Below are 22,407 nucleotides of genomic sequence, written 5' to 3' on the forward strand. Positions count from 1 at the left end.
GGCTAGTCCTCAAAAGTAGATAAGAATTAAAGTAGCATTAGCAATAAATCAAATAATATCGGGGAGAGAGAGAGTACAATCTCTGTAATATAGCACTTGAAAATTCAACATGTTTCAGAAATTAAGAAATGTACTTCATTTCAAAACATCTTTCCCCCTCTTCATTTTCTCTCTTTCTGCTACTGGGCTTATTACTAAAAGTTTAGATAATGTTTTTAATGTGCTTCAGACACAAAAATCCCTACATAAATGTCAGGTATTATTAGTAAGTCCAGATACTTCTATAAAAAAAAATTCCCAAGACATTTAATGGATTTAGGTTATCTTCTAATCTTCAACAGTTTACCAAAATGATTTTCAGAAAAAAACAATTGGAAGCTTCATTAAAAAGCATATGTTAGAAGAACACCTATCCTTGTATTGCAACATATTCCATGCACTGGTCTAACATGAAAGGGAAAATATCAATGAATGTTGACAACAGGAGCTTCTCATAAGCATATGCTATAGCTGTCGATCTCGTTGCAAGAGTCAGAAAGCTGAAATAATTATTGTAAAGGTTATGGTAGTTCTGCAGCATAATTAAAGTATCCTTAAAAACGTACCTTATTTCCAATGAACATTGCCTCTGCAATATTTAATGCACTGTTCTTAGAAATAAGATCTAAAAATCACATAATTATTTGTGAAAATCTCAGTCACAGTCTCACCACTGATGATGCAAGAGGTCTTCTCTGCAGCATGTGACATCTGGAACAGTCCTATATTTCTGTGTATCATCACGTCACCGTCTTTTCAAATTTAAAACTTACCTAGCCTCCGAGTACATTAATAGGAAGGGGTATTTCTCTGTGGTTCTCCAGGCGCTTGTGGATCACCGTGGGCGTTTCATTGACATTAACTCAGGCTGGCCCGGAAAGGTGCATGACACACGCATCTTTCGGAACACTGTCTTGTTCAGGAAGCTGCAAGCCGGGACTTTTTTCCCAGACCAGAAGATCACCGTAGGGGAAGTCGAAATGCCCATTGTGATCCTTGGAGACCCCACTTATCCTTTGATGCCATGGCTCATGAAACCCTACACAGGGAGCCTTGACAGCACCAAGAAGCGGTTCAACCACAGGCTGAGCTGGTGCAGAATGACTGTGGAGTGTGCTTTTGGCCATTTAAAGGGCCGCTGACACTCTCTGTGTGGGAAGCTGGACCTGGCTGATGACCGCATCCCCGCAGTTATATCCACGCGCTGTACCCTCCATAACATTTGTGAAGGGAAGGGTGAACAATTCACTCAGGCATGGAACTCGGAGGTTCAACACCTGGAGGCTTTGAATTTGAACAGCCAGGAGCAGGGCTATTAGAGGGGCCCAGCGTGGGGCTGCAAGGATTAGTGATGCCTTGAGGGAGCAATTTGAGGCTGAAAGCCACCAGTAATGTCTGGTGCCCTGCAGTGAAGTGCAGTGGTTCCAATGCTAGTAGGAATCTGTGTTTGCTACACTGCTTGCAGTGCCTGCTGTTTCCTGGGCTAAGGTATCTTTTACTTTATGCAATAATAAAGAATGTTTTCAAAGCCAAAAAATCCATTTATTGAAAAGAAACACAACTGCTTGGGAAACAAAGGGCAAGGGGGTGGAGTGGGGAACGGTACAATCACAGATTTGCATATGTCCTGTTATCATACTCAGCCTTCCTGTCTGGAGTGCTGTGCAATGAGTGCTGCACTTCAGGATGGCTATACTGCATGGTGATGGGGGGTGAGTGCAGTGGGTGAGGGTCGTAGTTTTCAGGGCTGGGTGGTGAAGCTACAGGTATTGGAGGCAGCTGGTGGTGGTAAGAACCTGGATGTTGGGGAAAGTGGGTTGGAGGTGACATGGGGACGCAAGGGAAAGAGTTTTGGGACAAGGGCTGCAGGGGGGCTCAGACACAGTAGTGCTCCACCTGCATGGCTATGAGCACGTGGATCGGGTCTGCTTGATGCTCCATTATGCTTATCAGCTGATCCGTGCTTTGTTGCCGGAGCACTGCGCTTTTGTGCCGGTGTTCCTCATTCTGCTGGAAGATCCTTTCATTGTCCTGCCACTCCTGCACTGTTTGATTTTCATTGCTTGAATGCTGCATTACGTCATGCAACGTCTTCCTTGCTTCTACACGGTCTCTTTCTGATTCTTTGGCATCTTTCGGCTGGCAATAACACAGACAGCTGAGATCTCAAGGTTGCATCTGTAAAGGCCAAATGCAACACTTAACAGAGGCAGCATTGTTCACACCAGACAGAGCAATGATTCCCCTGTACTTAAGGGCAAGCACAGTCTACACAATAGCATAAGTTTCCTGTCCCAAAGCGAGCACACATAACCCACAGGAGCCCCAAAATGGTGAGTAAGCATACAGTCAAGTGTGACTGATTGTTTCAGGGCTGTACTGTCCTCTGTGTTTCTGTGCCTTGGGGAGAGCAAACAGTGCCAGGGGACCCCTATACTGAACACTGTCCCCACATTTTCCACAGGAGTTCGTCCTGGATGATATCTCGCTGCTGAGGGTGAAGTGGGAAGCAAGGGAGGGTCTTCTACTGCAATGCGGATTCGGCCCTGGCCCATATGCAGCTTGCCTGTGTGCAGCAGTAGTCCCCCCGCCCCTCGTGGCATAGTGGCGTGGACAAGTTAGCCTTACTGGGACAAAGAACACAGTGGCTCTCCCAAGAAACCTGCGCAAGCACATTGCCCAAGTTCTGGATGAGACCTCTGAAGAGATCACTGAGGCCGATAACCACAATGTGAGAGAGCACATCAGTGCCCTATTCCGCATCTAGGCATGCATGCAGCCCTAACCTTCCTCATCCCAAGAGCCCATACTGAATAACTTCCTTCCCAAAATAAAAGCCGCTTACCGGGAACCTCCTCTGGTGTTTGTCCTTCCCCAAGAAACGGCTGCCGCGACTGGCTACCTTCCTCCTGGCTTGAGAACAGCTCCTGGCAGCGTGCATCTAGGGATTCCGGGGTGTCTTCCTCCGCCTCAGCACCCTTGCTCCCGCTTTGCTGCTGCTCCTCCTCCTCCCGCCTTGTTGAATTGGGCTCTGAAGTGTCCATGGAGGTGGGGTCGCCCCCCAGTATCATGTCCAGCTCTTTGTAGAAACAGCAGGTCGTGGGGGCAGCACTGGAGTGGCTGTTTGCCTCACGGGCTTTGCAGTAAGCATTCTGCAGCTCCTTCACTTTAACCCTGCACTGCAGAGTCCCCGTCATGGACCCTTTCCATCATGTCCTTTGATATCTGCCCAAAGGTATCGTAATTCCTACGGCTGGAGTGCCACTGGGACTGGACAGCTTCCCCCCACAAACACTGATGAGGTCCAGCACCTCGCCATTGCTCCATACTGGGGATCGCCTGGCGCGTGGAGGCCTGGTCACCTGGCAAGATTTGCTGAGAGCACTCCATGCCTTGCTGAGCAAACAGGAAGGGGATTTTCAGAATTCCCAGAGAATTTAAAGGGCGGGTCTGATGGTTGGTCACCCGAGGGCAGGGCAGTAGAGTTCAAAGTGATGACCAGAGTGGCTAGCACAGGCATTGTGGGACACTTCTGGAGGCTGATCAGAGCGCACTAACAGACCAGGACGTCCGCACTGGCGCTGCGGCGCTCCAGCGGGGGTGCACCAAATGTTGTTCCACTCGCCGAGGTGGAGTACCAGGAGCGCTCTAGCCGTGGAGTCAGAGCGCTCTACGTGCTTTGCCGGTGTGGATGGGTAGTGAGCTGGTGCGCCTGGGGCTCCTTTAATGCGCTGTAACTCGCAAGTGTAGCCAAGCCCTAAGTCTCTCCCTTTCCAGACTTCAGTGAAATAGGGCCACTTTACTTCAGATTGAAAGTGTCCATGCGGGGAATTAGTGCTAAGAGAGCAATTCTGTCTGTGTCTCACTAGTGCTATGTTAGAAAGTACCAGTCCATCCCTTGTATTCAATAAGGTGTCCTCTGTGGCTGACCTCTGCATCCACTGCAGGACATGAAAGTTTTGATTACCTCAGTCCTGGGTTGTCACTTGTTACTGTAACGAGTGGAGCAGCACGTGACCTACTTGGAAAGGGGGTTTTCTTGACAGGATCTGCAATTCAGTGAAAAGAAAACTATCCATTCTTTATGTCTCCAAGGATATTCAAACAATAATGGGAAGTAATCACTTAAGAAAAAGTCACAAGTTTTGGAGATGTTTCAGAGTAACAGCCGTGTTAGTCTGTATTCGCAAAAAGAAAAGGAGTACTTGTGGCACCTTAGAGACTAAGTTTTGGAGAGTTACACCCATATTTCCCTAAACGTACTTTGCTTTCAAATGGCCAGGTAATTTCATCAAGACATCTGAGGGAGTCTCCAAAACTTATTTTGATCACAAAACAGCTTCTACATCCTGAAACTCATTCAAAAACATGATTCACTGAGTGGCTCTTCCCTCACCCAGCCCCAACTAGATTGGTTTTGAACCCACTAGGAACATCAGAAACATCCCAAGGAATTCAGAGCATGAGGAAAAATATTTAAAAGACTAGAAATTCCTAACATTTCTACCTTTTTTTTTTGTAACATGAGCATATTCACCCTGACAGTGTTTGCTCTGGTTTTATTGTAGAAAGCAGCATATTTGATGTTGCTCTGCACTGCTCCACTTGCACTTGCAGTGCAAGTCCTCTACAAGTATGTTGACAAAAAGGGTCAGAATTTTCTATATCTAATATATATGTGCCAATGTGCACCTGAGGTGCCACCTGCATATAACTGATTATATGTGCACACATAAAAGTATGCACAAAATTGCACTTCTCTTGCCTGGAAACTGTCAAAAACTGGGCATCCATTTTTGTAGAAAACACTCTTAGAGACAATACACACAATTCATGCAATAGCAACAGTGTGGCCTGATGAATAAAATCTTAACGTTTTCAAGGGAATGGGAGCTGCCTTTTTTTTTAAGATCTCCCTCCTCTGTATACTGCTTTAAAGTAATTTACAGTACTTCTGTAATTCCCTTCTTAGAGACAGGAGATAAATAGCCATCTTGGGGCCAGGCTTCACTGCACCTTGTTGATTATACATCTGAAGTTAACTCTGCCTCAGAGCTCTTGGAACTTTGGTGATTAACAAAAGAGAGTGCACAGCATTCAAAACTTTGGCCTGGCTGACTTATCTCCGAGTTCCAGATGAAGGTTTGTCTCAATTTATCTATTTTTGATCCTGTAAAACAAACGAGCAGAAAGGCTAATTAGAAGAGGAAAGCTGAACAATTAATTATTAGACAAGTGAGCTCCATTTTTAAAAGGTTAATTTTTCTCACTGGGAGGATACCGTACACAGCTGCGGCCTGGTTCTCTTCTGCCTTATACCTTGCGTAATCATTTACATCTGTGCAAAGTGGCCAGAAAATGCTACCATTATGAGTGGATGAAAGACTCATTCCTACTGAAATATACATGCACATCAATCAGGCTCCCCATGGTTACACACTCCCCATGTGTAAGCATGGCGGTAGTCTGACGCTTCCCAGGACGCATGCTTACACACTGGTCACAATGAGCAATGCTGGTTCCGTTGGATCAGTGGGGCATGTGAACTCTAGGGCTGAAGACCTTCCACTTAACGCTACTGGCCATGGCATCCTGGAGAATTAAACTGGGGGGGCGTATCAATCTTCCTAAGCACTTGAACTGGTAACAACAGTCACAGAGCTGTATGAAGAGAAAGCTGATCTAATCAATAACTTTAAATTGTACCTAGAAATGAACAGGAAGCCAGTGCGGAAACAAAGAATTGATGTGATGTGCTCGATGCAATTAGCATTGCTAAGCAGCTGAGTAGCCACAAACTTCTCTGGCTGATGCTTCCACGGAGTTTATGATGCTACTTGTATTCTTGTAAATGAAGCTCAAAATATGTGCTATATTAACAGTTGGCATTTTGGGTAATGTATTTGTTTTTGGGGAACCAGCATAGGAGTTAAATCAAGTGCCACCCACAGGTTGGTAAGGGCACTATTTCCAGTTCAGAGGGAGATGTTAAGGTTGGTCATTTTGAAGTAACTTAATAAAGCTTAATGGAGATCCACTGACTCCTTTCACATGTCAGAGCTATGGGACAAGACTTAACAAATTCATGCAATTACAGGAGCGGAAAGGCTGGTCACCCAATGGCCCATTACAGAGCGGCGGGTGCTGTGGTACACGGGGTCCCATGCAACCCGACAATTGGCGTCCTCAACAATCTTGGAATCGTCTCCCGGCTGTTACATTTCTCATTGGGCTAAATGGTTATCCATATCCACACAGCACTTTTAACTGAAAGGTTGCTGGCAGGGTGCTTGTTTTCCAATGGCCCATGCAGCACTCATGCAGGCTACTTCACAGTTAACGTGCTCAGGAATCTAAACGGCCTTGCTCAGAGCAGCATTCTTAAAAGCAGTTTTGGTACTTTTGGAATCAGTGAGCAGGTGCCTGGGTTATGTAGGGCCACTGTCGAGGTGGGGCTTGGAACAGGGTGATGTACACCGGGAGAGGCAAACAGGGATATTAAACTTGTGATGGTCAATGACCAATCATGGAGACTGGGCAGCATTTGCTATCTTCCGGAAAGGCTGGGAGCTTGGTTCTGCCCTATGGAATTTGGTTCTCTGTCATTCGCAATAAGGGCCACAACAGCAGTGGTTCAGGGGGTACAGGGGCACAGGCAATTCTGACAATTGGGTGTTGGCATTCAGAGGCATACAATATGTTGTGCAACCTCAGGTGGTCAGTCGCCATTAATGTGTTATGATGCCATTCCAGATGTTGGCAGACCGGCCATGGAGATGGTGGTGTGGATCTGTGGGCACAGGATTGTTTTTCTTATGCACATAGGTGGACGTCCTAGTGGCCTTAAGGGTTGGCAACCAGTGTCCAGTGACGAGGCAAGGCTGCGTTGGCATGGAAGGAGAAACATGTTATTGGACCAGCTCATGCCACTGCTGTGTACCGAGGGGCCTGTCAGAAGTCACTCACGTGATGTGGCACACATTGGAGAACACTAGCTGGGAATGTGTAAAGGAGTTCAATTGCTGTCCAGAACAAGAAGGGGCTTGATGCAGAGCCGTGTTATCATACATTCATTAACTCAGGGCCTGGCTGGGAGCTTTGGAGCACCACCCGGGTGGACAAGGCTCGACAGATTCCACCAGCCGGGTGACCAAATCTCTTGGGGTCATAAAAGGCTCAGCAATTTGGGCATCCTGGGGCACCAAATTATTCAGGGAGTATGGGCTTCCCCTGTAAAGCCTGGGATCCCATTTGTTTTGGCCAATATAAAAGGGGGGGGCAGTAAAGATGTCTGGGAACCCGACTGGGTTTGGAGTGAGGGGTAGGCAGCCAAGCTAATTGCTGGCACCTCCTTGTGGCAGATGTCCAGTGCAGGTACTCCATAGGGAACGTACAGTGACCAGATGGCTTGGAAAAGGATTTTAAAAGAGATGTTCATTAAAGGAACAAATGGGTGTCAGTTGGGGACTTCTATGATTGGTTCGTCAGGAAGCCAACCCCCCATACTTATAGCCCACTTTAGCCCTCCTACAAGGGGGGTGGGTGGTAAGGTCCCAGCCATGGATTTGCTGTAGGAACCTGGATGGAAAAAGAGGGGTAGCTGGAGGGAGCCCCCCAGATCATGGTAAGGTGCCAGCAATAAATTTGCTGGAGGGACTTGGATGAAAAAAGAGGGGAGCTAGTAAAAGCCCCCCGGGTAATTACAGAATAAATATGGGGTTACCTGCACTGTACACATTTATCTGCTGGGTAGTCTGAGACATCTAATAATAAAGTTGTGGCCTGATTACACCCATGTCAGATGTCTCCTGTCCTTTCTGTATAGCCAGACAATAACATTGCTACGCAGTTGAGTAGCCACAACTAGTTCTAGTTGATGCTTCCAAATAGTTTATGATGCTACTTGTATTCTTGTAAATGGAGCTCAAAATATTGTGGGTCCTATAGAAACAGTTGGTGATTTGGGCCGTGTATTTGTTTTGTTTTGGTTTTTGTGGTGGTGGTAATTTCTTAGATAGTAAAACAGTGACATTTAAATAGGTAGAATTCCTAGCACTTTCCCCACCATAATGACAATAAAGGAAAAATTTAAGTGAAATCAGTGCCCATAAAACTGACAGACAATCCTAGAGAATGAGAGCTTCTTTCTCCCCAAAATCTTTATAGCAGCAACACAAGCTTCCTTTCACTGTCAGCCAACATGCCTCAGTCATGATCTGATGGGGCCACTTCTGTTAGCAAGAGAATAATTCAATCTCCACACACACTCACTCCTTGGTCCCGTGCTGAGATTGCCAAGAAGGGTTCCAATTAGTGCCAATTGCAGACTATGACAGTTTTAAAGATCGACTTTCACACTGTGCCAAACCTTTAAAAGAGAGAACATTTATATGAAAAGCAATTTGCTTTGATGGTAATTTTCTGTATTCCTGTTGCTATTATTGAAGATATTTATGTTAGAATAAGAGTGTCCTCTCTCTCAGCGTAGTTTCTACTTCTGCTTGATCCTGCAGTGCAGTAATAATCATATGCTAATGTCTTCTTATGTGGCAGTGGCCATTTTAAGCATCCACTATTTGAATTATTTGAGAGGTCAGATTTGTTTGAATACGAATCCTGCAAAACTACCAGCTTCATATACAGACTAATTCTGCTTCTGGAAATGTTCACATCTGTAATAGCAGACTTAAATCTTTCAAGGAGATTATTTTTAATGCTTTTTCCTGAATCAGTGCAGCTATCCAAACTACAATAGTGCTAGGAATAATTAAACACACCACAAAGTGCCTTTAGAAATTCTAGTTGATTCTTATTGGACATCCCCAAATCTAATGGCTCATTGTATTTTCTACCAGTTGCCATGGGTGAGGTTCTCTAAAAGTCTTAAGACTTTTGTACATCAGCCCACCCGAGAACTTACAGTGGCACATGAGTGGCACAGCTCTCACGTCAACATAATTAAACCACCCCCAACGAGCAGCAGTAGCTATGTCAGTGGGATACGCTTTCCTGCTGACATAGCGCTATCCACACCAGCGTTTCTGTCAGTGTAACGTATGTCACTGAGGTGAGTGTTGTTTCATACCCCTGAGCGACATAAGTTATACCGACAAAAGTGCCGGAATAGACATAGCTCTGGGTGCCTGTCTCAATTATGGGAGCCTCCCAGGGCTGTCCTATGGCCACAGGGCTGCCTGGAATTTCCTCAGTGCTGTGTACTGTGGCCTCATCCCTGATACAGCAGTGGTTGCAAAGGGGTCTTTGGGAGGCATCCATCTGACTGTCTTCCTCAGTGATTGTACTGGAGGAATTCTCCCCCAGCCAGAACCAGGACTTTAGGACCCCTTCACACTGCTCCAGATCTTTTACAAAGAGGTCAGGCATGAGGATCTGACCCAGAATTCTAACATTGTACTGTGTACCACCGTGGAGCTGATTATGAGCTTAGCCATAGCTTTGAGTTGTGGAGGGTGCTGAGTCACAAGCCCAGATCCACAAGGGTACTTACTCACCAAACCCCCAGATGTCAGTGCCTAAATACCAGGTTTAGGCTCCACTGCAATCCAGAAAATGCCTGCTGGAGTACCCCCTAACCCTGTAGTCATCTAAATTCACTAAGCACCTAAATATTCAAGGTAAAAGTTGCCTAGGTGCCTAAATTTCTGCCTCTGGTCATCTGCACTGCTTCCTCACTCCAGGTGTCTGGATACCTATTTCCTGCCTAAGCCCCAATGCTATCCACGAACCAGAGGAAGACAGGCAGAAAAAGTGCTTCGCTTGCCTGTGAGGCCTGATCTAGCAGATGTGCTCAAAACATGCCTAACATTCATGATGGTGACCCAAGGTATAGGAGATTCAGGTTCAGTTCCTCCCTCTATCTGACGAGGAGAAAGGATTTAACTAGGGGTGTCCAGCCACTGAACCATAGGATAGTCTTTTGTGGGGCTCCCTCAATCTCTCTCTCTCTCTTATTGAAGTTGGACTACTGTGAATAAATAATGAAAGAGTCATTGGTCCAGAGAGAAAAAGCAAGCGAGAATAACTTTATAGCCTTGTGCTTAGGGCTGGTGAGGTGAGATACACAGGGTTCAGTCCTCTGCTCCAGTGACTCTTTAAGAAATGTCCCTGACCTCTGCTAGATCCCATAAATTCACATGGAGCTTGGGGACAACCTCTGTCTCTCAGGGGAACAGTCAGCCAGAAACTTTAAAATTCCATATAGGTTGGAGTTTTGAATTCCCTTACATAAGGAGATGTAGGAGAACTCAGGGATGGTGTGGGTGTGTGTGTGTGTGTGTATATATATATATATATATATATATATATATATATGTGGGTGGGTCGGTGTATATGTACTCACTCTCTCAACTAAATATGCAGTTAAAATAAAAGCAAACCCTTTGAAGCCAAGCATAATGGACTACAGTAGATTGATCTCAGATTTAAGATGAAAAATCTTTTGCTGTCTTAATGTCTACAATAATGAATGACATTAAAATGCATAATCACAGAGCTTTTCTTAGCCTAGTTCTGGGAAGTTAGAAATGGCTTCATTTTGCTTTGAATATGATTGATATTTTTGCCAACCTATTACTTTTGGCTCCCAGATTTTAACTCAGGGGATGAACACAACACTACAATTCTTTAAGTCAGAAAATGTAATTATGTATGGAGTCTCTGGTGACAGTCATAATTCTCAGACCAACAAGATCCAAATATGAAACACAGACCTTTGTTACATATGGCAAAGACCCAAAATGCAAGACACAGCATAGACATTTCAGAGAAGGATGATCTTAGTGATGTCATTGTTATCATTGCATGTCCGAACAATAGTTTTAGAATCTCATGATTCACACTGAATGGCTCAGAGATAAGTCTGGGCCTAAAAGGGAGGGCATCCCTGACTGACATAATATAAATACTACTGCTGTTGTGTAATACAATTTCTAAGTACTGTGTACAGTGTTAGCTCCTCTTGCTGGAGACTTGGTCTTCTTATCTGTACAGAGTGAGACACCTAGTATTCATCTGAGTGTTGTAAGAGTTCATATTTTTCAGTAAAATAGATAGCAAATAACTTCTAGTTCTCAGTTCTTAAGAATGAATACAGATTGTGCCCTTCCCTCACTCTCCTTCCTTACATATTGTATTTTCTGTGATTATGAGCTAGAGACGACTATTTTCTTGGTCCGTATCTCTACACGTGATACTGCCCCGAACTACTCTGCCACTGTCTGATTCAAATGGCAAAAGAGGGACCATATTGCCCCACCTGCAACTTCACAGACAAAGTCAATGGCTAACACTGCATTGGAATAAGAAAAGGAGTACTTGTGGCACCTTAGAGACTAACAAATTTATTTGAGCATAAGCTTTTGTGAGCTACAGCTCACTTCATCGGATGCATGCTGTGGAAAATACAGTGGAGAGATTTATACACACAGAGAACATGAAACAATGGGTGTTACCATACACAGTGTAACAAGAGTGATCAGGTAAGGTGAGCTATTACCGGCAGGAGAGCTGGGGGGAAAAAACCTTTTGTAGTAATAATCAAGGTGGGCCATTTCCAGCAGTTGACGAGAACGTGTGAGGAGCAGTGGGGGGGGGAATAAACATGGGAAAATAGTTTTGCTTTGTGTAATGACACATCCACTCCCAGTCTTTATTCAAGCCTAAGTTAATTGTATCCAGTTTGCAAATTAATTCCAATTCAGCAGTCTCTCATTGGAATGTTAATGCCTCATGTCCTCTGAGAGAGATAATACTCAGTAATATCCTTTGATCTTTTTTTAATGTTCTGTAACTTGATTCTCAGACCATTGATAGTCTCTTTTTCTTACGGCTGAAGTACCTGCAAGGAGTAGGTGGAATGGACAAATATAATCATAATACAGGGTTTTGCAAAGGTCAGAGAGATGAGACACTGAATTTCCCATTCTCATTGCAACTTTGTAGACTTGTCCTCCTCAGTTAATTCCCTTTTCTGAAATGAAGAGAACTTGGCCATAGATACTTGAATTCTTTGTTGGCTGGGCAGATGACAGAGCACCTTAAAAATCTAGAGGCTTTGACAATGCCATGAAATATAGATTTGGTCTTTTAGCCTGTGTGGTCTAAATTCTACTTTTGATTACAATCTTTTTTCAACTCATTAAGTGATGGGTGGATCAGTAGAATAAAAATGGGGAAATCTGATGGAAGTTACAGACATTTTGATATGCATAAATACCTTCTGAAGCTATACTTTAGGTATGTGAATAAAAGAGAAAAGAAGCTTGTGCAAAGGGAAAATTTGACAGTGATTTTTTTGTCTTTGCCTTGTGCTGTTGCTGTCCTGAAGTTTTTAGGAGAGCAATGGTGCAAATTTAAATTAGGTCACGTGATCAGTTTGTTTATGTATTTAATATCTAATAGCACACACACATCCAGTGGGGGTGAGTGGGTTGTGTGTGTGTGTGAACATATATATACACTTTATATATACTCCCTATATATACACACTTGATGGAGTCGTGTAGTATACAGGTTATATAGTTTTAATATATATGTGTATATATACATAAGTATCGGGGTAACCGTGTTAATCTGTGTCCACAAAAACAATAAGAAGTCTGGTGGCACCTTAGAGACTAACAGATTTATTTGGGCATAAGCTTTCATGGGTAAAAAAATCACTTCTTCAGATGCAGCCTGAAGAAGTGGGTTTTTTACCCACAAAAGCTTATGCCCAAATAAATCTTAGTCTTTAAGGTGCCACTGGACTCCTTGTTGTTTTTATATATACACATTATATATATATAGGAACTACATGGACATGTGCATGGTAAGGGTTTCATCAGCATGAGTTTGTGCTGGTTTTGAAGTCATGAGTGAGTGTAATAATGATACAAGTGCTTTCAGATTGAAAGATGAAAAGAGCTACGTAAGAGCAAGGTATTATTTTATTTATTAATGCAGGTCATCTCAAACAGACAGTGATAAAACATTTACATTACATGCCACCATCGTGCATTTTGCATGAGCCATATGTATTACAGAAAACTATTTTAAGTAATGTTTTAGAGTCTTTAAAAATTGTATTTTAATGTCTACTTTGTGTGCCTCTCTATCCATAAAGCCAGGTGCCTCAGTATTATTAGTCCAATTGTACAAGGCTCAGAAGGGACCCTAAAAATATCTAAAAATGACCAGATATGTCATCTTATACCTAAAAATGCCTGATTTATGGTCCAGTGTCAAAGGTCATTCCAGTGCAAGTACTGGTCCTATTCGAAGCTGGAAATTTCCCCCAAGATAGAATTTTAAATTAGTCACCTTCTTGTTATAAAAAAAAAAAAAATCTGATACTGGCCCAGTTAGAATCTTGCCTATCCTGGGTCTTGGACAGGTTTAATTTAAGGAGGGAAAACAGTTCTATGACAAATTATTTTTTTAAAATGACAACACTTTAAAGTTGCCTGTAGCAGAGCGCAGCAGGGCCCCCTCAGCTCCTGCCTCTGCTAGGGCCACAAAGTCACACAGGTGCAGTTTATTTACAGGCTTGTTCCCACCACCATTTCACCATGTACAGTTGGCCCTTCACCACCTACAGGAGGGAGGTGCTACCTCCCTACCTTTTCCCTTTCTTTCTGCTCCCCCTTTGGTTTTCTTCCCCGCTGCTTTTATACAGCCCCAGGCTATTTAGGCAGCAGCTGTCTCTGCTTCCCCAATCAGGGCCAGGTTATCTCCAGCCAGCTCAAATTTATTCCCCTAAATGGGAGCTGGCTGACAGAGGGTTGAATCAGCAACCCTTTGCTCAGCACCCTGTCACATGCCCAATGGTTGGAATGTTAGAATAAGTTCCTGAGGAGGTGCATTAGTGGTGGCAAGGAAGGTGGCCAATTGGCCAATTGAAATATTTGCCTCATGGCTCTGCAACATATTAGAAATTTGTCTGTAAATCAGTCTACTTACCTACTTTGGTGGATGTAGATATAGATAAATATGTAGACACCATATCTATGGTGATGAGATTTCACATGATAAATTGCCTTTATTGCATATTTTTGATTGCCCAAAATTGTAGTAGGTTTTTCACTAACCCAATATAGTTCTATTATTTTTATTAGTTGATTATAAACACAGGATTGGGATTCTCTCAAAATCTATGAACTTTAATTTAATAGAGGTTGAAGGTAATTCCCTCTATAAACTTCCATGATCCTAAAATTTGCTATTTTTCCTCAGAAATATCATCACCATGAGTCAAGGAGTACATACTGTTTCATGAGTGAATAAATCTTACTAATAGAACCTAGCATTAAATGCAGAATATGATTTCTGAAAATAAAAAATTCATGCATGTAATGTTCCTCCAAGCGACTATTTATTTTAACTAGGCTAAATGATTTGTAGACTTTTCTATGAAAGGATGTTTAATTTATTTACCATATGTAGCTCTTCCAAAGCTTCACTATCGTTCAGTGTTGTTGTTATTTTTCTTCTTCTTCTGCCTGGGATAGAGGATACAATAGACAAAACCAAAGCTTTCAATTCCTCTTGCTCAAGGGGATGTGCTCGTTCACCTGCACATCCACCAATGTGATTTATGCCATCATGTGCCAGAAATGCCCCTCTGCCATGTACATCGGTCAAACTGGACAGTCTCTACGTAAAAGAATAAATGGACACAAATCAGATGTCAAGAATTATAACATTCATAAACCAGTCGGAGAACACTTCAATCTCTCTGGTCACGCAATCACAGACATGAAGGTCGCTATCTTAAAACAAAAAAACTTCAAATCCAGACTCCAGCGAGAAACTGCTGAATTGGAATTCATTTGCAAATTGGATACTATTAATTTAGGCTTAAATAGAGACTGGGAGTGGCTAAGTCATTATGCAAGGTAGCCTATTTCCTCTTGTTTTTTCCTACACCCCCCCCCCCAGATGTTCTGGTTTAACTTGGATTTAAACTTGGAGAGTGGTCAGTTTGGACGAGCTATTACCAGCAGGAGAGTGAGTCTGTGTGTGTATGGGGGTGGGTTTTTGGAGGGGGGTGAGGGAGTGAGAGAACCTGGATTTGTGCAGGAAATGGCCTAACTTCATTATCATGCACATTGTGTAAAGAGTTGTCACTTTGGATGGGCTATCACCAGCAGGAGAGTGAATTTGTGTGGGGGGGTGGAGGGTGAGAAAACCTGGATTTGTGCTGGAAATGGCCTAACCTGACGATTACTTTAGATAAGCTATTACCAGCAGGACAGTGGGGTGGGAGGAGGTACTGTTTCATATTCTCTGTGTATATATAAAGTCTGCTGCAGTTTCCACGGTATGCATCTGATGAAGTGAGCTGTAGCTCACGAAAGCTCATGCTCAAATAAATTGGTTAGTCTCTAAGGTGCCACAAGTACTCCTTTTCTTTTTGCGAATACAGACTAACACGGCTGTTACTCTGAAACCTGTACTATTTTAGATAACATGTAGATAACATGATTATTGGGAAGTTGATGTGAAAACTGAGAAAGTTTTATCATTTTGACTATAATTTTGCAAGAATATATGGTCAAAGTTTGCCCTCAGTTACACCTGTGCAATGCCATTGACAGGAGTAGAATCTGATAAGCTGGATGGGCTAATCTGTTGACTAATTCACTTAGCAGGTGCTGACTTCACCAGGTACATTCCAAACAGATTTTCTTACCAGTCTTTGAGTGTCTCCTCTGTTTCCTTTTCCCATGGTTCCATTGATTTTTTTCAATGGTATTTCAATAAAGTGAATTGGCAGAGCAGGGTGATTGCATACAGAACCAGTGACATGGTGCTTAATCCTACAATTGTGATTTATTTTAGTTGTTCTACTGAACAGTTCTGGCATTCAAATTAGTTGCATTTCACTTGGCCAGGCAATAAATCACATAAACAGACAATTAATTACATTTGAAATTAGGAAAGCCTACAGAAAATCAACTCCATCTCAACAAAATGGCAACTAACCTTTTCTTAGCTAATAAAAAACAAGCAATCCAATGATGTAATAAATGAAGTATTGACTTGGGTTTTCTCGTTTAAATAAGCATTTATTTGTCCTTTAAGTTATCAGAATCACTTGATCATGCAAAATTTCCTAGTGGTTTCCTCTCCAGTTTTAATAGACTTGATATGGAATTTAGTGTTGTCCTGTAAACTCACCTGCTCAGATAATTGTGCTGCTTACCTGGTTTCAATTCACTGGTTTTACCCAAAGAAGAGCTATCAGATTTTTAAAGAATAATCTTTCTTTGATAATGTTGTAAATATTTTACTGTAATTGGGATATCCTCAAAATCTTCCTTTCCCCCAATTCCCAAAGATGAATTCAGGAAGACTCTCAGGGCCAAATTCTGCCTTCACCTTTACCTATCCCTCCCCAGTGTCTTCAGCTAAATTTGGCTCTAAATCTGCAGGAGCTGGATAGCATGCAAAACAACTGCATTTTATTAGGCCAGTGAAAGAAATAAGTAGTTTGTAAATGATAAACAGATTTGATGAATCCAAACTATTCCATGCTCAGTAGGGAAAGCTATCATTGCTGTGCACAATTATTTGATGATGCCAATAATATCTCCCAGTGTAAACTGCATAATAAGGTTCAAGTCAGGTTGCTTTGTTACATTGGAAAACACTTCATTTTTAACATTCATTGTGACTTTGGCATATTATTCATCTCTCTAATGCTCTGGTATGTGATTGTAATAAACACTTGGCCACAGGATCACAGTTTTCCCCATTAGAAAGAAAAGCTTATTATCTTTAGAGCATGAAAGTATGGATCTTCACTCTGTTTTTTTTTTCCTTACAGAAGCTGCAAAGAATCGATCCTCCTGACTGTTGTTCAACCTTACCCAGTAAGTATCTATAGTGTTTTCTGAACAGCAGGCTGAGTTCTATGCCCAGCAATTGTACTGACTTGCCGGGCAGACTGACAAACTCTCGTGGTATGTCAGCGACACTCCTATTTGTAACCAAAAACTCCCAACTCCTGATTTAATAATGTTATCTCAGCCATGTGGGAGGGGGAGCTCAGGGCAGGTGATCTGGCAGTGCCAGGGATGGGCGGGGGTGGAGCAGGGATCTGGGAGGGGAGAGCCCCATCTTCATGCTGTGTTGTGAGCACTTTTGCCACTGCTGGAATGGGAAGTCATAGAATCATAGAATATCAGGGTTGGAAGAGACCTCAGGAGGTCATCTCGTCCAATCCCCTGCTCAAAGCAGGACCAACACCAACTAAATCATCCCGGCCAGGGCTTTGTCAAGCAGGGCCTTAAAAACCTCTAAGGATGGAGGTTCCACCACCTCCCTAGGTAACCCATTCCAGGGCTTCACCACCCTCTTAGTGAAATAGTGTTTCCTAATATCCAACCTAGACCTCCCCCAAGTCATGAGCATTGCCATCTTGAATGCAGGAGCTCAAAATTGAGCAGCTCCATTGGCTCACTCCCTACGAGACAGGGATGATGCTGGCTTGCTATTGTTTGAGGCAAGAGTGATGGGCATGGCTTGGTGAAGGGGGCCTTGGTGAAGGGGGCCTGTGTTTAGGGAGGAGACTCAGGCAGGGCAGGGAGAGAGCCCAAGAGAAAAGCAACCAGGGAGAGCAGGGAAGACGGGAAGCAGAGGTGCTTGCCACCTTCCCCTGTAGGGGGGCTCAGTGCTGGGTGGGGAGAGAGAAGGAGCCCCAGTGTGGTCTAGAAAGAAAGAGGATGAAAGGAGAATGAAGCTTGGCTCAGGATCTGGACAGGCTGAGTCTTTTGGGTGGGAGGCTGAGCTGGACAGGAAGGGGTGTGATAGGCTAGAATCTCAGTTCATTGAGACACTGAGATTTGGTCTGTTATTCTAATGGGTTTGGGGGATTTCCCTCCTCTGCAAGTCTCCTCCACCCAACCAGCTTTCAACCCAGGAGTAATCTGGGGGTTGCAATACCCTCAGAAAAGAGCCAGTTTTTGTGTATCCCCATGTGCATCCACAGAGTTGTGCATTTTGTGATGAAAGATAAATATAGCCCGCTTCCCCTCCCCAGCTTGTATGTTTGTAAAAGGAGAATTAAACCAATAGTAATGGATTAAAATATTGAAATGGACAACCTTATATGTAGATTTAATTTGCTAAAACTTCAGCTCTGTGTGGGTAGAAAAATCCAAGGTGTAATTGTTTTTACAGAATACAGATTAAATATATTAGCCATTGTCAGATTAAATGTCCCACCTTATACGTTAGAAACATTACTGTCAAAGAGGCATATGCTTAGCAGAAAGGCATATAGCAGCCTGTTTTCCAGTAGTGCATGCAGCAGCAAGAGCCAGCACACAGGAACGGGGAGCTGGGCCAGCCCTGTGAGACAAGAGCAACCACTCCAAGGTGAGCTTGGGGCTGGCTTGCTCTCCAACCCACCCGCCCCCTGCCTGGGCCTTCCAGTTCCTAAGGACAGGACACAACCACCAACCCCAAACATATCACATCCCGCGGGGGCAGAGGCCCAACCCCCACTAGGCCTTCCATTCCCAATCTTCCTGAAAGTAGTTTGAAAATGTTGGTCAGTAGGTTCCTGGGTGACTGTGGGCAAGTCCCTTAACTTCTCTGTTCTTCAGTTTCCAGCTCTGTTAAATGAGGATACCTACCTACCTCACATGGCTTTTGTGAGGCGTAAATCAGGATTACAATGCACTTTGAGATCTTTAGTTGAAAGGTGCTACTGTATTTCAACTGTGTGGAGTTGAGTAGTGTGATAGCGCTTTACAGCCATGTTCTACACTGAGCTGACCAATCCTGAACCTGTTTGGATCTTAGTGTGTAGGTAAGCAAATGAGAATCCAGTCCTGGCTGGCATATGCTGTGACTCCTCAGCTACAAACTACACTAACTGCAATAAAGAGGGAGGGAAGACCGACCAGGATCCCCAAAGGACTGCACATCTCTCTCTTTCTCTGTCAATCGCACACATACACACACCCAAGCAGCTCTATGGTCCCAGCTATGGAATGGGAGTTAATTAATCTGCCCTTATCCTGTACCCTTCCAGGTAACTAATGCCAGCAGCGGTTATAGCAGGACACAGTGCATGCAGTCTCCAACAAGACTGTGCAATGGCTGCTGCACAAGAATACTTGAGGCAGAGTGAGCAGGGGGTTTGGCCCCATTAAACATATGTGCTGGCCAGGCACAACAGGACCATTTACCTTCATTCTTTTCTTTCTTTTTAACCCAGATCGTTTTACTAATATCAAGATACAGATTTTTACCTTCAGCCGAGCATGTGCCACCCCATTGTAGTCAGAAATCTCACGGAGGTAGCTGGGAGCACTGTATTAGGCTCACTGTATGTTTAGTGGTTTTGATTACAATAAATATATATAAAACATGAAAAAAAGTTCTCTTACACACATTTTTGCACAAGTCACTGAAGTCCCTCGTTTGACTGATTTGAGTCTTTGCTTTAAAGTCATGTGAAAAAAAGGGGTCTATCCTGTCATGCAGTTATATGTAGTTCAGTGAGCTGCTGTTGTATTCAGTACTGACAGTAAGGTGTAACTGTACATCTGTGTGGTCTTCTGGCCTGAGGTGGTTTTGCTTTTGATTGGATGATCAGGCTATCTCCTTTGCTGGGCTACATGGCGTCGATGTGAAGTAGTATCCTAAATGAACTGTGACTAAAATGAGAACAGAATTACCTCAAGATCAACCATAAACACAAGCAAACCAAGCAGCTGACTGGGGCCTTTCATCCCATGTGACCTCAGGATTCTCACAGTTCTTCCTCCAGCAGGTGGACCAGGGGGTAACTCAGGACCTGATCATGCTTCCAGGAGACGGGAGTCCCTATTCTTGCTTGAGGCCCCACAAATCAGTAGGCCTGTCCCTGCCCAGTGCCTCCTGGCCCTACAATCATAATAACACAGAGATATTAAATAACAAAAATAATTCAAGGTGGAGTAAAACCATCAACGTTATTAAAATAAAGAATTTCTTCTCCTTAACTCTGAGGCATCCACCATTAAACTAAACCAGGGGTTCTCAAACTGGAGATTGGGACCCCCTCAGGGGGTTGCGAGGTTATGACATGGGAGGTCACGAGCTGTCAGCCTCCACCCTAAATCCCGCTTTGCTTCCAGCATTTATAATGGTGTTAAATAAATTAAAAACACTTGTTTATATATGCGGGGGAGCAGAGGGGATGCACTCAGGCTTGCTTTGTGAAAGGGGTCATCAGTACCATAGTTTGAGAACCACTGGAATAAACCTTGCTCATGTCTGCTGAAGCCATGTTTTGGGTCAGGAGAAGGGCAGGTGCTCACAGTGACGAGAGCCAAGGGAAATAGCATGGAAGCAGGACACACAACACAGTTTTCTTCAAAAAGGAATAGTGGAGCCAACTAATTTGTGTGTGTGTTTATACTGCCCCTCCCCCCTCACGGACTATGCACTGGGAGGCGAGGGACCTCACCATACCCCATAGCTAGCAGACAATGCCTGCACTCTGTTTGGGGCTATGGAACTCTAGCAGGTGCAGAAACCAGGTTAGTTTCCTAGTGTTCTTTGTTGCTAGATAGGCACACTAGTCACTGGCTGAATAGAGGTGGTGGGGTACCTTAAGCATTAATGTGGTAATTAGTGAGGAGGATATGACAGAGGTCTATAAAATCATGAGTTGTATAGAGAAAGTAAATAAGGAAGTGTTATTTACTCCTTCTCATAATACAAGAACAAGGGGCCACCAAATGAAATTAATAGGTAGCAGGTTTAAAACAAACACAAGAAAAGTATTTTTTCACGCAACACACTGTCAACCTCTGGAACTCCTTGCCAGAGGGTGTTGTGAAGGCCAATACTATAACGGGGCTCAAAAGGGAGCTAGATAGATTCATGGAAGATAGGTCCATCAATGGCTATTAGCCAGGATGGGCAGGAACGGTGTCCCAAGCCTCTGTTTGCCAGAAGCCGGGATTGGGTGACAGGGCGTGGATCACTTGATGATAACCTGTCTGTTCATTCCCTTTGGGGCACCTGCGATTGGCCACTGTCAGAGGACAGGATACTGGGCTTGATGGACCTTTGGTCTGACCCAGTATGGCCATTCTTATGTTCTTAGTGTGATAAAGGCCATTCTTCCTGAGTATGGCTGGTTGGAAAATGGTCGAGATTTTTCATGACAAAATTTGAATTAGTTTTCATTCTTCTGGTTTCAAAAAGGAATGATTTTAGTTTTATTAAAAATGTTTCACAAACTATTTATTGTAGATTTTAGTTTTAAAATGTTTTATGTTCTTCTTTTCTTTTTTTCATTTTCTCTAGCCCATGTTACCCCTCTTTTTAACTTGTTTTCATTTTTTCAGTGAAAGTGGGGAAATGGGATAAAGAAAGGAACAATAAAAATCAAACATTTTGAATGACAAATTTTAGTTTTGAAAAAATGCCATTTTTTGACAAGTGTTTTATGAGAAAAATTTCATCCAGCTCCGCTCCTGAGGAACATTTGTGTTCCCATTGCTGCAAGAAGAATGCCCACCAAAGGGAATTACAGAATTATCGTTATTTCTTTATTATTTTTCCTGAGGGAACAGTTTACGCTTGTTGTGTTTAGCGTTTGTATTGTTTTCATGCTTAAAATGAACTGTCCACTACAATTATAGTTGAAAATAGCAATAATGTAGATTGATAATACTCTGGTCTGCTACTCAATGTAATTCACTTAGTATTTTTTTAAAACTTTACAGATTGGTTTTGTTTCATCTCATTCATTTTAATTACAACCAAAACAAAACATTGTGGTCTTTTGTTCTTCCTGTCAATCTAATAAATCTTTCCCAGGTTAATTTGAATATCATCTCTGCTGATAAGAAAATGATTGAACAGCTGAAGCACTTGAAGTAGTTTAAAGTTTGGGGTTTTTGGAAGTTTGGTATTTGATTATCATTTGAAACCATTTTATTCTGTGAATGGATTGCCATCCCATAAGGTATCTTATTCAGTTTAGTTAATTAACTGGCCTATTGTGTTATGTGTTCAGACTTTATGAATGGAACTCATTTCATAGTCTGACATACCACTTTCTTCATTAACCCTTTAAACTCCTAGGGTAAAATCCTGACCCGCTGAGGTTGGTGGGAATTTTGCCACTGACTTCAGTGGGGCCAGGATTTCAACCATGGAATGTAAGGTAGTGTGATGGAAAAGGACAAACAAGTCCGTTTTCCTTTTTATGGCCTTTTAAAAGAAGTGCTTCTGGACATATACTGTCATATGTCAAACAAAGTCAACGTTTATTGAAAAACTTCAGTCAACAATTGTATTAGCTTTTTTGACTGCCACTGCACATTGAGTATATGTTTTCAGAGAACTATCCACAAT

The 22,407-nt window shown here is 43.1% G+C and overlaps 1 protein-coding gene across 1 annotated transcript in view; it reads left to right on the top strand.

Moving 5' to 3' along the window:
• FRMPD4 (FERM and PDZ domain containing 4) overlaps window positions 1–22,407 on the top strand; it is a 403,801-nt gene that overhangs the window by 347,808 nt on the left and 33,586 nt on the right. Inside the window, exon 5 of the mRNA XM_077815620.1 lies at window positions 16,868–16,913. Coding sequence (XP_077671746.1) covers window positions 16,868–16,913 — 46 coding nt within the window. The remainder of the gene's footprint in view (window positions 1–16,867; window positions 16,914–22,407) is intronic.

Source organism: Eretmochelys imbricata, chromosome 1 (genome assembly GCF_965152235.1).
Source record: "Eretmochelys imbricata isolate rEreImb1 chromosome 1, rEreImb1.hap1, whole genome shotgun sequence".
NCBI lineage: Eukaryota > Metazoa > Chordata > Testudines > Cheloniidae > Eretmochelys > Eretmochelys imbricata.